At 36.1% G+C, this 14,753-nt stretch overlaps 2 protein-coding genes across 2 annotated transcripts; both read left to right on the top strand.

Moving 5' to 3' along the window:
- The first annotated feature begins 1,583 nt into the window (after positions 1-1,583).
- LOC132307394 (plant UBX domain-containing protein 4-like) lies at positions 1,584-5,208 on the top strand. Its single transcript, XM_059805129.1, has 4 exons — positions 1,584-2,057; positions 3,654-3,948; positions 4,486-4,581; positions 4,699-5,208. Exons 1-4 carry the CDS (start codon positions 1,618-1,620, stop codon positions 5,074-5,076), a joined length of 1,209 nt encoding a protein of 402 aa, XP_059661112.1. The 5' UTR covers positions 1,584-1,617; the 3' UTR covers positions 5,077-5,208.
- A 1,319-nt stretch (positions 5,209-6,527) lies between these two features.
- On the top strand, positions 6,528-14,748 carry LOC132309631 (plant UBX domain-containing protein 4-like). Its single transcript, XM_059807922.1, has 7 exons — positions 6,528-6,587; positions 7,151-7,159; positions 7,978-8,037; positions 8,979-9,004; positions 10,471-10,822; positions 11,561-11,659; positions 14,350-14,748. The coding sequence occupies exons 1-7, from the start codon at positions 6,528-6,530 to the stop codon at positions 14,746-14,748; spliced, it is 1,005 nt and encodes a 334-aa protein (XP_059663905.1).
- The last annotated feature ends 5 nt before the right edge of the window (positions 14,749-14,753 follow it).

Raw genomic sequence — 14,753 nt, 5'->3', positions numbered from 1 at the left:
ACTATGACAAACGTAAACGTTTTATGATTGACGGAAAATTAAAACCAGAAAATTTTAATTACAGTATTAAGTAGTAAATCTTGGAAATTGCTTGCTAATTCCACCGTTGTGACTAAAGTTAGAGAAGTTTGGAAAAATATATTTATTCTTGCTTCTTGAACCCCTTTAAATGTTGTAATAATTAAATTTATTTATGATGTATGTTAATTGTGTTGAATAATAATAATAATTATTATTATTAGGAAAACAAAAAGCCTACCAGAGAAAGTAAAAAAAATAAATTTTTTAGTGAAAAGGGTAGTTATGGTATTATAAAATATGGAATGAGGCATTGTAAATAAGGAATGGTAAATTAATGAGTTTAAGGGCTAAAAAAGAAAATGAAAATGAAGTGCAATTATATAAGAGTGGAGTAATCTTGCCTTCTTTTTTTATTTATTTTTAATTAGATCAAATTAAAAGAAAACCCCTTGTAGTATAAAATAATTACAAAATACTCTCCTTTATTGCTATGTCTGGTACAATGGAAAAAAAAATTGATAACATTAGTTAGAAAGAAAAAAAAAGAAAAAAAGAAAAGAAAAATAGTGTTAACTATGTATCGTGTCTGGTGATTAATAAAAGAAAATAAATGAAATGAAATGAAAAAATATTATTTAATGAATTTACTATCACACTATTTTTCATAAGTTTTATTTTTTATAAAAATATAAAAAAATAAGGACAAAATCAATATTCAAAAGTCTTATTATACTTTATCGACTTTTGTTTTTATTTTCTTCTATTTTTGGAAGTATGATACAACTCATCATGCTTAATTTATATTCCTCCAAATTCTTCCATTTCCTTTATTTTTTTTTTTTTAATAATTTATACCAAACACAATATAACGTTATCCACCATGATTTTTTTTTTTTTTTTCAGTCCTCCTCAACTACAACGGGACTTAGTTTTTTTTTTTTTTTTTTTGACGAAAATACTTTTGCACATTACCCATTTTATCATTTACAAATAATTTGTGAAAAAAAAAAATTACAATTAATTTTACAAACTTCTCAGCAGTCCATGTGTCACGTGTGTGATGATCACTTTAACACCCAAAATTTCAATTTTCGAATGTGAGAGAAAGGGTAATTTACTAATTTGTAACTTTTGCTTGTTTATATTATCACAAAAAATAGTAGGGCGTATTTTGCACAGGGGTTTAGTGCAATTTAACTTTATTATTATTATTTTTTAAAAACAAAATAATTTTATTTGCTAGTAAAAATAATATAGAAAATAATATACTCCGTAAGGCTTAGTTTTTTATTTTGTATTTTTTAACTTCCACAAGACTTATTTAGTTAGATGAAAAAAAAAAAAAAAAAAAAAAGGAAAAGAAAAATAAATTGCAAAGAGACCTGACCTTAGTACCCAGCCAACAGTCGCAAACTCGCACTCGCACTCGCACTCGCAAACTCGCACTAGCAATCGCACCCGCACACTCGCACCCGCACCCGCACCCGCACCCGCACCCGCACCCGCACCATACTACTTTCTAGAACCATATATATAGAGGAGGAGGGGAGAGAGAGTCTATTTTACAAGAAAAGCATCAAGTTTTTGCTTGCGAAGATGGACAACGAAGCTGCGCAGGCAGAGAAGATAACAGAGAACCAAACTCATCTCGTCAGCACATTCTGTGAAATCACCTCTTCTTCCAAAGAAGAAGCTCTTTTCTTCTTGGAGAGCCACAACTACGACCTAGACCTCGCCGTCTCCACCTTTCTTGAAACCACCGCCGCCGCCGACGCCGACGCCAGCGATCACAACCTCCCTCGGTCGCGCTCTCCCTCTCCGTCGCCGTCTCGCTCCCGATCCCCGTCTCCGCGCCCGAACCCTTACGATCTCCGATCCAGGAAGCCCATGGCCTCTTCATCTTCCAACAGGAGGACCTCTGGAGGCCCCACTGGGCGCATTCGCACGCTGTCCGATCTGAATCGTCAGGCTAAAGACGATGCATCTGATAGTGACTCTGATGAGCCGCAGGAGTACTACACTGGTGGCGAGAAGAGGTTTTTCTTTCTCTTGATTCTTTTCTTGTTTATCTTTTTCCATTTCGCTGTTAGGCTGCTAGGCAAATGCAAAAAAATGGAAGAAATGGAAATTTTGATTGTTAAGATTTTTTGTCGGTTGGAATTTTTCATCACGAATCTTTGGACTTGACTAAGTTAATCGTATTCCTTTTCTTCTAGGGTTTTCTGAAGTTTTTTAGAGAGTGTTTATTTTTTAGTAATTAGTTTATTCTTGTTGTGTTAAGAGTGTGTTCATATATGTATATACTATTTGTTTTGTCAAATGCGTTATTATCCAGTTTAGGCGATGAAACTTTTCTGTTAACAACGTGTTCTGGTTTATCTGACATTCTACATGTTGCGTGTTGTATTGGTTTCTTGAATTTTGAATTTTAAGTTTAAGAGGGTTTCCAGGATATAGGTGGGGAGGGGAGGAGAGAAGAAGGAGGGAAGGAGGTGTTGATAATCCGATGGACATGATGGTCAAACCTAGTCCTGGATCCAAGTTCCAAGTATTGCTTGGACTTCATTGCCTTAGGCAGTTGCTTAGTCTCTTAAGGACTTCTGTGGAGAATACATGAGAGAACATTTCTGTTCATGAGGTTTTATGGAATTCAAACCAAAGTGGAGATTGTTGCAATAGTGTCTTGACTACTGACTAGAGTCGATAGGTCTGTAGACCGAAGAGAAATGCCTAGGCAGCTTCACATATCCTACCATCTTCCCCACTTTCTTGGGGTCGAATGCCTTGTTAGCATGATAATCCGATGAAATGTGATGGACATGATGATCCAACCTAGTCCTGGATTCAAGTTCCAAGCATTGCTTGGATTTGATTTGATGGTGTCTGCAGTTGTTCAGCCTCTTAATTGTTGAGAATACATGTGAGAACATTGCTGTTTATACATTTGAGAACACTTCTGTTTATGAGGTCTTAAGGAATTCAAACCAAAGTGGAGATTGTTGTGTTGGTGTCTTGAATTCTGAGTGCAAGAGGCCTCTCTCGGAAGTAAATAGGTCTCTAGACAGAAGGAAAAGGCCTAGGCAGCTTCACATTTCCTACCATTTTCCCCCTTTCTTGGGGGCATGACTCGAAGCATGAGTCAGAAAAGAGTCTATAATTTTCTTAATCAGAATGCAGTAGCTTTAGTTGAAATATGAATTGAAACTCCCTTGACCCCTCTTCTCTTCCCTCCCAACCCCCAATATATATATATATGAAAAAGAAGAAAGTTCTAGGCCTTGATGAAATTTTGAGCTTGCTTTCCAAGTATATTTTACTGGCTCTGATTTAAAATCTATTCGTTAAAGCAAGAAGGTTATGATATAAATTTAAGCCACATGCTTATTTTGTTCTCAATTTTAAGGATGAATTATGGATCATTTAATTGTTGACATTCTCATATACATATAACAACACTGCTAGTTATACTTTATTTCATCCTTTCGATTGATACATTTTGAACTATATTTGTGTTTAAATTGTGTTGAATATATTAATTTGGTTTTTTTTTTTTGCATTAGTCTCGAATAATTATAGGATAAATAATTATGTCTAAGTGTTAGGATTTGGCTAACCTTAGTGCTTATCTGCAGTGGAATGCTTGTTCAAGATCCATCTAAAGCTAATAATGTGGATGCGATTTTCAATCAAGCTAGACAATTTGGAGCTGTGGAAAAACCTGCTGATGATCCTCATCCGTCTTCAAACTCAAAAAGCTTTACTGGAACAGGAAGGCTGCTCTCCGGAGAGACGGTGTCACCTGCTGCTCAGGCTGCTCAGCAGCCTCAAGTTGTCACTCACAACATCGTTTTTTGGAGTAATGGGTTCGCAGTAGATGATGGTCCATTGCGGAGGTTGGATGATCCTGAAAATGCATCCTTCTTGGAGGTAGCACCTTTTTAAATTTATGTCCTGGTATTGATAGTTTAAGTTTTTATGATTCAGCAATGGAGTTTGTACTGTAAATTCTGCCTAAATCATGTCAGGTAACTGGTGCAGTGCACATTTGTGTTCTTAAAAGTAATGATGAACTTAATGGAATATTTTTCTGTCCATTGCGTTTAACACATCAATGTTCAAACAAGGGTGAAACGTTGCTAAAACTCAAGCTGAGCATAAAACATTTTTAATATTTAGATTGAGATTGAGATTGATACTGCAAGATTCAATTTACATATTGAAGAAGCAACAATTAACCATTGTGAGTGAGTGGGCAATGAAAAGAAGAAATGTTAAAAATTCATCAAGTTTTGATTCAATCTATTAGTTACCTGGAGTGAAAAAGTTAGAAATGTTTTCTATAATAAGGGTCTTTATCATCAACTTTGTTCCATTGGTGGAGATCTTTTATGATTGATTTGACATCTCAATTAATGTATTTTTGTTAGTAGGGATGTAATTATGTAATTCATTTGTTCACTGCAGAGCATCAGGAAGTCCGAGTGTCCGAAAGAACTTGAGCCAGCAGATAGGAGGATTGCAGTGCATGTTAATCTCACGAGGAAGGAGCAAAATTTCCCCGTGCGTAGTTTATTTATTTCTCGGTTGCTTCTTTTTACTGGTCTCTGCTGCTTACTCATGCTGACTTTGTCTCTGCTAACCCATGTTGATTTGGCATCCAATTTTCCTTTGGTGCAGGAACCTGAGAAACGCCAGATTCCTTTTCAGGGTGCAGGAAGAACTTTAGGTAGTGCCAGCAGCACCACGCCGATGGAGGCTGCTGCTGCTGCTTCCCTCAACACAGCTCCACCACCATCCGTGGGTCTTGTTGTGGATGACACGTCACCTTCTACATCTATTCAGCTCAGGTTGGCAGATGGCACCCGCATGGTTTCGCGCTTCAACTACCACCATTCAATCAGAGATATCCGTGCCTTCATTGATGCATCGAGGCCTAGCGGGGCAAGGACTTATCAACTGCAGACAGTGGGGTTCCCTCCCAAACAACTCACTGATCTGGAACAGACAATAGAGCAGGCGGGGCTGGCCAATTCAGTTGTGATCCAGAAACTCTAGCAAGTTGCACAATGTGATGTCAGTCTGAGTTTCAATATACTGGATAGATTTTGGATACACATTATACATTTGGTTATTTGATGGGTTTAAAATTCATTTTATGGGATTCATATATTACATGAAGATTGTATATGCCCTACTCTCTCTCTCTCTCTCTCTCTATATATATATATATATCCTTTCATCATTTTTGATGCAGAGGTAATACTATGTATATTCGTTAATTGACAGTACCTAGCAATGAGGAGCATAAAGTATCCAATTTTTGGGTATTGTTATTGCAGATCTTTCGAGTTGAATCTCAACAGATTTCAACAGATTTGGTTATGTGATCAGATCAAGCAAGTCCTGATTTGTCATGCAGAGTCTCTTGTCATCTCAACAAAGCAATTGTGTGAAGAAATTGTTGTGTCTTCTGCTTATTTTATTTGGATCTCACCCATGTAAGATTGGGACTTTTCTTTATTGGTTCAATTCTTAAATTGTTTAGTATTAAGTGTCTTTGCTATCTTCTTCTGCTGAAATATTTTGCTATGGAATCAATCACTAGATTGGTCTGAGTTTGACATGTATCCTTCCAATCACAACTCTCAAGTTTTGGGTTTGCTCTCCCTTGTTCATTCATCTATTGTTTGGTTCAGATTGGTGTCCCACTTTTTGTTTATTCTGATAAATCTCAATTGACTGTCAAATAACAAAGCTTAGACTCACACATACATGTACACAAACTCATTGCACTATTTGGCATGCTATGCTGTACATAAAATCATAAATACACAGAACACACACAAATAGAAAGAGAATTAGCTGAAAAGATGGTTAGCACTGTTTGGCATGCTATGCTGTACATAATTGCACAGAACGCACACAACTAGAATTAGCTGACAAGATGGTTAGCGTAATTAACAATTTAGTGTTTTTTTTAAGAGTAGTGCTATTTCCCCCACTAGTAAAAACCTACAAAAATACGTATATCATTGTGTGGGCCAGTTCTTCTTCTTCTCTTTTTTTTCCTTTCTTTTTTTAATCTCTCCACCCAAGTAATCATGCATCATCTCTCTTCCAATCACAACAAACTCTAATTGTGCCTAGTAGTTAGATTCAACATCCCCAAGAAAGAAAAAATAATAAAAAAATACATATGATCAATAATGTCAAATTCAATCCAGTTGAAGAAAACATTGAGTACTTGCCGGACAAATCACCGACAGGTGAGGTGGAGTTGAAGACGACGATGGCGAGGCCAAATTTGGGATTGAAACGGATCTCCGATAAGTGAAGAAGACCAAAAATGTTTAGTTTTATAGCCCTAATTGCTTCAAATGTGAATTGATTTTTTTTTCAATGAGAGAAAAATTGTGATATATCTCTGAGATTTTGGGATAATTTCGCAGGCAGAGATGGATCTCTATCACCAGGTCGTATTGGCTGTGGCCAATGATTTCAAATGAATGGCGACAGCAGCAAAGGAGATCGTGCGAACAAGAGAGAACATTTATGGTTATTACGAAGTATTACATGACTTGCCAAATTAGTATTTTTTATTTATGTCGATTTTAAGTCAATAGATAGATGTCGTCAAAATTATCATTTTTTTTTTTTAAAAATATATAAAATAAGAGTGGTGCTATACGACCCGGACTAAGAAAAACCAACATCCTACCGACTAAGAAAGTTTGAGAAAATTAAAATTTTGAGGATGTAGAGAGAGAGGAAGCAGATGAGTGAGAGAGAGCCACGGGCACACCGTTGTCGGAAAAACTAGAATGTAGGGAGACAGTTTCATCAAAGAAAACTAATGGCATAGTGACTCATGGATGTAGGTTTTTTTGTTGGTACGAACTTGTCATCAAAAATATCATTTTTCATAAAATAATGTATTCTGGCTCCCGAATTTTCAACTCGGTTGTTCTTGAAGATACAGTTTACAAGAAGGAATGATGCGAATTGAAACGTTGGCATTTATAGAGTCCCTACACAACCTTGGACATACGGTCATACCTATATATTTCATAAAAAGTATGATATTTAAAATACTTGTTAAAGATATTTTTAAAAATTTTCTGTTTCATAGGGGCTCCAGGTAAGTTTGCGTAACTGAGATTCATGAGATTGGGAGTTCGGTTATATAGGGGGAAGGTATTAAAGCACCCCTAAGGAATCCAGGAAAATTTGTGCACATTTTAAAATAATATTTTTTTATATATCTTAATCCCTTAAAAGTCAGATTCATCGTCCAATTCAATGCTCAAAAAAATATATATATATATTTGAGATTTTTTATGGGTTCTCATGCAAAGAGTTTCACTCTTCTTGCATGGCTTTAAACTACATATTTTTCTGCTCATGTGATATAGCCACTTGATGGCATTCTTACTCTCTCCCACATGCAAGCATGGCATACTCATTTGTGATTTTTGTTGGGTCCCAACTACCATTTTGAGGATTAATTAAATTACAAACTCTAAAGATATGAGAATAGTAATAAAATTGGAGAAATCTTTGCGAAATCCTCGTTTTGAACCTTATTCGTCAAGAGCTGAGCGAGGCCATTATTTGAGCTTTCATCTAGAGTTTTCACAAAAAGTTACAATCCGTTTTAGAATAATAATTTTTATTTTTAAAAGCATATGTAATGCAATTGGAGCATTTTATCAATGTTTATTGAGTGAATTGGGTTTAGGCAATTTGATTAGGGCTGATCACGGATTGATTTGGTTTGATTTTGGGTAAAATTCAAACTAATTCGATCCATACGAATTCGCTAAATCTGAAAGCGAACTGATCTGTGAGGACTCTCAATCTGAACCAAATCGATCCGTGAAATAACGGATTGATTCGGTTCGGTTTTTACGAATTAGGCTTTTTCAAACAGCCCAATATAATTATATTATAGTGCAGCGGCTTAAGATAACAACTGGACTGGAACTCCCAGCCACCAACGGAAATCCTTTCAACGAGGTTTGCGTCCCCAATTTTCACCCCACCGCAGACGTTTCATCACTTTGGCACCAACCAAACTCAACAGCACCAACAGTAATGGCATCATATGTCTCAGTCAACCGCTAACAACCAAACTCAGAGTGGGCAGCCTCAAACCCAGCTTTTTGGACTTCAATTAAATAGTTTAGTAACATCCAAAGAATATAAGATAACTAAAGACCAGCATCATGTGCATAAATGTATATGTGTTCCAGGTAAAGATTGCAAAGGGGTTTACTCATATCAGTCCTCTGGAAATGAGGAACTAAGGAAGAGAGTCGAGAGACAGAGACTAGGAGGCGGCAGACCTTATGTTAGAAAATCTAGGGTTAGAAACTTAGATACACTGAATTTTAAAAACAAATAATGAATAAAAAATAAATAAATAGAAATAATATCTTAAAGTATACATATAATTATATATATTATGTAATATAATTCACGGATCGAATCGGTTTAGTTAATGGATCAGTTCTATTTTTTCAGGGTTAAATCTGTTAATTGAACCGCTGAGTGAGGATTGTTAATTTTTAAAACCATCACCGAACTATGAGATCAAAAAATCAAACCGAATCATACAAATTGAATTGGTTTGGATCAATTTAATAGATTAACGGGTAATTTGAACACCCTAAATTTGATACTTAGCCCTTTAGTGTGTGTATGTGTTTTTTTTTAAAGTAGTGCAAAATTGGTGTTTACAAGGGTGGTTTAGGGTTTAATTGTTAAAATAGTTCACGGATTTCTTGAGAGGGAAGGAAGTTAAAGAGGGTTTTAAAAAGATAAATTTGCACTATCTCAGAAGAAATTGCACTAATTCCTTTGAGATTGAGGAATCGCATGGCCTCTTCATCTTCCAACAAAAGGACCTCTGAAGGGCGTACAGGTGATATTCGCATGCCGTCCGATCTGAATAGTAGGAGTACTACACTGGTGGCAAGAAGAGGTTTCTCTCTCTTTCGACTCTTTTATCGTTCAACTCTCTTCGTGTCTCTGTTAGGCTGCTAGGAAAATGCAAGAAATTGAAATTATTGATTCTTAAAATCTCGCGTCGGTTGGAATTCTCTTAATCGGCCGGACTTAACAAAGTTAATGAAAATTTCTATCTTTTAGGGTTTTTCGCAGTTTTTGAGAGTATGATTATGTGTTAGTAATTTGATTGTTCTTGTTGTGTTGAGTGTGTACATATATGTATATACTATTTGTTTTGTCGAATGCGTTATTATCCAGTTTAATCGAGGAAACATTTCTGATAAAAACTTGTTTTGGTTTATCTGACATTCATTCTACATGTTGCGTGTTTGTATTGGTGTATTGAATTTTAAGTTCAGGAGGATTTTTCAAGATATAGAGGGGCTGATAATCCGATTGACATGATGATCAACCCTAGTCCTCAATTCAAGTTCTAAGCATTGCTTGTATTTCATTGACGTATGCAGTTGTTTAGCCTCTTAAGGACTTGTGTGGAGAATACGTGAGATAACATTTCTCTTTATGAGGTTTTATGACACTTTTATGGAATTCAAACCAAAATGGAAATCGTTGCGATGATTTCTTGAATTCTGAGTGCAAGAGGCCTTTTTCGGAGATCCAATGGGTTTGTAGACGGAAGGAAAAGTCCTAGGTAGCATCACATTTCCCCCTTTCTTGAGGTCAAATGCCTTGTTAGGATGATAATCCGATGGACATGGTGCTTAATCCCAGTCCTGGATTTAAACCAAAGTGGATTGTTGTGATGGTGTCTTGAATTCTGATTAAGGCCTTTTTCAGAGGCCAATAGTTCTCCATACAGAAGGAAAAGGCCTAGCCCTAGGAAGATTTGCATTCCCCTTTTCTTGGGGGCATGACTTGAACCATGAGTTAGATAAAAGTCTATTTTTCTTAATAAGAATGCAGTGATTTTATTTGAAATATGAGTTGAACTCCCTTGTCCTCTCCCCTCCTCCCTTCGAAACCCTCAATATATTATACACACACACACACACATATAAATGAAAAAGAATAAAACACCAGGCCTTGACGAAACCTTGAGCTTGCTTTCCAAGCATATTTGACTGGCTTAGATCTTTCGCATTTAAAATTTATGCATCAAAGCAAGATGATTATGATATAAATTTACGCCACATGCTTATTGTATTACTAGCACACTCAATTTTAAGGATGAATTATGGATGATTTAATTGTTAAGATCCTTGTACACACACACACATACCAACATTGTTAGTTATGCTTTATTTCAGCCATTGACACATGTGAACTACATTTGTGTTTAATTGTGTCAGAAGGCTTACTAGGCTAATAATGTGCATCTATTCTAACTTGGCTATCTTCTGCATTAGTCTCAAATAATTTTAGTATAAATACTTATGTCTTAACTGTTAAGATTCGATTGACGTTAGTCCATATATGCAGTGGAATGCTTGTTCAGGATCCAACGAAAGTTCATCAGGCAAATGCAATTTTCAATCAGGCTAGACAATTTAGTGCTGTAGAAATACATGCTAGTGTTCCTCACTCGTATTCAAACTCACATGCTAATGTTCCTCACCCATATTCAAACTCACATGTTAATGTTCCTTACCCGTATTCAAACTCAAATAGCTTTACTAGAATACGGAGGCTGCTCTCAGGAGAGGCGGTGTCATTTGCTGCTCAGCAGCGCATAGTTGTCACTCACAACATCGTTTTTTGGAGGAATGGGTTCACAGTAGATAATAGTCCATTTCGAAGGTTGGATGATCCTCAAAATGCATCCTTCTTGGAGGTAGCATCTTTTTAATTTCTGTCCAGATTGGTATTGATAGTTCAAGTTCTATGATCCAGCATTGGAGTTTGCACTGTAAATTATGCGTTAATCATGTCCTTGTGCAGTGCATATTTGTGTTTATGAAAGTAATGATGAATTTAATGGAATATTTTTCAGTCCATTCCATTAAACACATCAAAGTTGAGACAAGGGTGAAACATTGCTACAATTCAAGCTGAGGCATAAAACATTTCTAATATTGACGTTGATATTGCAGGCTTCAATTTGTATAATAAAGCAAAGATTAGTGGGGAGTGAAATAAGATTTTGATACTTTCTTATATTTCCTTTCCAAACACATGCTTTTACCCTAAATAAATAAATAAAAATCTACTTTTGAAATGATTAAAAGTTCGATCCGTGGTCAAATTTTTTTTTATAAAAAATATTCGACCTATAATTAGTATTCTGGTTGTAAACTTCCTTTGGATGTACAGTCTGCCTTTTTCTTTTAAAAGTAGAAGTCTAAGGTTTACAAAGTCATCAAGTTTTGAACCAATCTAAGTTACCTGGAGTGAAAAAATTAAAAATATTTTCTACAAATTCATCAAGTCTGCCTTTATTGACTCTGTTCTATTGGTGGAGATCTTTGAATTGACTTCTCAATTATCCAAATTTTATTTTTTATTTAGTTATTTATTTTTGTTAGTGGGGATTGGGGATGTAATTATGTGATTCATTTGTGTCTCGCTGCAGAGCATCAGGAAGTCTGAGCGTCCAAAAGAATTTGAGCCAGCGGATAGGAGGATTGCTGCAGTTTATGTTAATCTCTTTAGGATGGAGAATGATTTCCCTGTGCGTAGTGTATTTCTCCGCAGCTTCTTTTTCTTTTTCTTTTTTGTTTCTTTTTATCACTGGTCTCTGCTACTCATGTTAATTTTGTCTCTGCTACTCATGTTGAATTGGCATAGCCTATATTCCTTGTACAAGAACCTGGGAAACGCCGAAGAACTTTAGGTAGTGCCAGTAGCACCATGCTGATGGAGGCTGCTGCTTCCCTCAACACAGCTCCACCACCATCCATGGGTCTAGCTGTGGATCATACATCACCTTCTATTGGTGGCATTCACACACTTTTTGGTCTGAATCGTCAGGCCAGAAATGGTGACTTCGATGAGCCGTAGGAGTACTACACTAGTGGCACAGAGAGGTTTTTCTCTCTATTGATTCTTTTCTTGTTCATCTCTCTTTTTGTCTCTGTTAGGCTGCTAGGAAATTGCAAGAAAATGGAAGAAACTGAAATATTGATCCCTAATATCTTTCGCCAGTTGGAATTCTCTTAATTGCGACTCTTTGGACTTAACTAAGTTAAATAAATTCTCTTTTTAGGGGTTTCTTGAGTTTTGGAGGGTATGCTTATGTGTTAATTCATTGGTTGTCGTGTGTACATCTTTGTATATTCTATTTGTTTTGTCAAACATGTTATTATCCTGTTTAATTGAGAAAAAATTTCTGTTGACAACGTGTTTTGGTTTTTCTGACGTTCATTCTACATGTTGAGTGTTTGTATTGGTGTCGTCCTAGATTCAAGTTTCAAGCATTGCTTGGATTTCATTGCTGTATGCAGTTGTTTGGCCTTTTAAGGACTTATGTGGAGAATACATGAGAGAACATTTCTCTTTATGAGGTTTTATGGAATTCAAACAAAAGTGGAGATTGTTGCGAGGATGTCTTGAATTCCGAGTGCAAGAAGCCTTTTTTAGAGGCCAATACGTCTCTAGACAAAAGGAAAAGGCCTGGGCAGCTTCACATTTCTTACCGTTTCCCCCCCTTTCTTGATGGCATGACTTGAAGCATGAGTCAGAAAAGAGTCTGATTTTTTTATTCAGAATGCAGTAGCTTTAGTTGAAATATGAATTGAAACTTCCTTGTCTCCTCGTCTCCTCCCTTTTAAACCCCATATATATATATATAGGGTAATGATCTATTGCTCACCGGCAAGCAAGAAATTTATCCACTGTTTGTATAGTGAGATGTAAAAAAGGTAGTTACCAAAAAAACATAGCAATCACATCCAACGTCATCCATGCATGGTATGTATGAACAAATAAATAAATAAATAAATAAAGAGAAAAAAAAAAAGAGAGAGAAAGCACTAGGCCTTAATGAAACATTGAGCTTGCTTTCCAAGTATTTTTTACTTGCTTAGATCTTTCCCAGTTTAAATTTAATAGTTAAAGAAAGAAGATTATGATATTAATTTAAGCCACGTGCTTATTTTGTTACTAGCATTCTCAAATTTAAGGATGAATTATGGATCATTTAATTGTTGACATTCTCATATGCGTGCGTTCGTGCGTGTATATATTATCACAACAATGTTAGTTATGTTCTATTTCATCCATTGACACATTTTGAACTACATTTGTGTTTAAATTATGTTGAAAGGCTTACTAGGCTAATAATGTGCATTTGTTGTATATTAACGTGGCGATTTTTTGCATTTAGTCTCAAATAATCTTAAAATAAGTACTTCAATCTCTGTTAAGGTTTGGCTAACCTTAGACCATATCTGCAGTGGATTGGTTGTTCAAGATCCATTCAAAGCAAACTCATGGGGCTTTATTGGAACAAGGAGGCTATTCCCAGATTGGGCAGTGTCATATGATGCTGGGCAGCCTGCAGTGATCATTCACAACATCGTTTTGTGGAGTAATGGGTTCATAGTAGATGATGGTTCATTTCGGAGGTTGGATGATCCTGAAAATGCATCCTTCTTGGAGGTAGCATCTTTTTAACTTCTGTCCAGATTGGTATTGATAGTTCAAGTTTTATGATTCAGCAATGGAGTTTGCATGTAAATTTGGAGTTAATCATGTCTTGTGCATTGCATATATGTGTTTATGAAAGTAATGATGAATTTAATGGAATATTTTTCAGTCCATTCCATTGAACGCATCAAAGTTCAAACAAGGGTGAAACGTTTCTACAATTCAAGCTGAGGCATAAGATTTTGATACTTTCTTATTTTTCCTTTCCACACACATGCTTTTACCCTAAATAAATAAATAAAAATATGTTTTTGAAATGATTAAAAGATCCATTTGTGGTCAAAGTTTTTATTTTTATTTTTAAATATTGGATCTTTATTTAGTATTCTGGTTGTAAACTTCCTTTGGATGTACAGTCTGCTTTTAACTTAAAAAAGTAGAAGTCTAAGGTTTACAAATTCATCCAGTTTTGAACCAATCTAAGTTACCTGGAGTGAAATAATTTCTATAAGAAAGATCTTAGTTATTGACTCTGTTCTATTGGTGTGGAATGGGGATGTAATTATGTAATTCATTTGTTTCTCGCTGCAGAACATCAGGAAGTCTGAGTGTCCAAAAGAATTTGAGCCAGCTAATACGAGGATTGCAGTGCGTGTTAATGTCATGATGATGGGAAAAGAATTTCCTGTGCGTAGTTTATTTCGCCGTTGTTTCTTTTTTATCACCGGTCTCTGCTACTCATCTTGATCTGGCATCTTATTTTCCCTTATGCAGGAACCTGAGAAACACCATGTTCCATTTCAGAGCCATATTCCATTTCAGGGTGCAAGAAGAACTTTAGGTAGGAGCTCCAGCAGCAGCCCCACGCCGATGGAGGCTGATGCTTCTGCTTCCGTCAACACGGTTCCACCTCCAACCATGGGTGTAATTGTGGATAACACATCACCTTCTACCTCAATTCAGGTCAGGTTGGCAGATGGTACCCGAGTTGTTTCGCGCTTCAACTACCACCATACGATCAGAGATATCCGTGCCTTCATTGATGCAATGAGGCCTAGCGGGGATAGGTCTTATGAACTGCAAGCAGTGGGTTTCCCTCCCAAACAACTCACTGATTTGGAACAGACAATAGAGCAGGCGGGGCTGGCCAAGTCAGTTGTGATCCAGAACTAGCAAGT

This window comes from Cornus florida, unplaced genomic scaffold (genome assembly GCF_030987335.1).
Source record: "Cornus florida cultivar Cherokee Brave unplaced genomic scaffold, ASM3098733v1 CherokeeBrave_3.0.0_Hap2_Chr05, whole genome shotgun sequence".
Classification (NCBI taxonomy): Eukaryota; Viridiplantae; Streptophyta; class Magnoliopsida; order Cornales; family Cornaceae; genus Cornus; species Cornus florida.
This window is presented reverse-complemented; position numbering and strand designations above follow the sequence as displayed.

What these genes read in the sequence shown, in the direction of transcription:
- LOC132309631 (XM_059807922.1), top strand. Translation starts at nt 6,528, where the DNA reads ATGGCGACAGCAGCAAAGGAGATCGTGCGAACAAGAGAGAACATTTAT. An exon ending in ACGGAAATCCTTTCAACGAG is followed by an intron (nt 8,038 to 8,978) that starts GTTTGCGTCCCC and finishes TCTGAATAGTAG; the next exon opens with GAGTACTACACTGGTGGCAA. An exon ending in GGATGGAGAATGATTTCCCT is followed by an intron (nt 11,660 to 14,349) that starts GTGCGTAGTGTA and finishes TCCCTTATGCAG; the next exon opens with GAACCTGAGAAACACCATGT.
- LOC132307394 (XM_059805129.1), top strand. Translation starts at nt 1,618, where the DNA reads ATGGACAACGAAGCTGCGCAGGCAGAGAAGATAACAGAGAACCAAACT. An exon ending in AAAATGCATCCTTCTTGGAG is followed by an intron (nt 3,949 to 4,485) that starts GTAGCACCTTTT and finishes TGTTCACTGCAG; the next exon opens with AGCATCAGGAAGTCCGAGTG. An exon ending in GGAAGGAGCAAAATTTCCCC is followed by an intron (nt 4,582 to 4,698) that starts GTGCGTAGTTTA and finishes CCTTTGGTGCAG; the next exon opens with GAACCTGAGAAACGCCAGAT.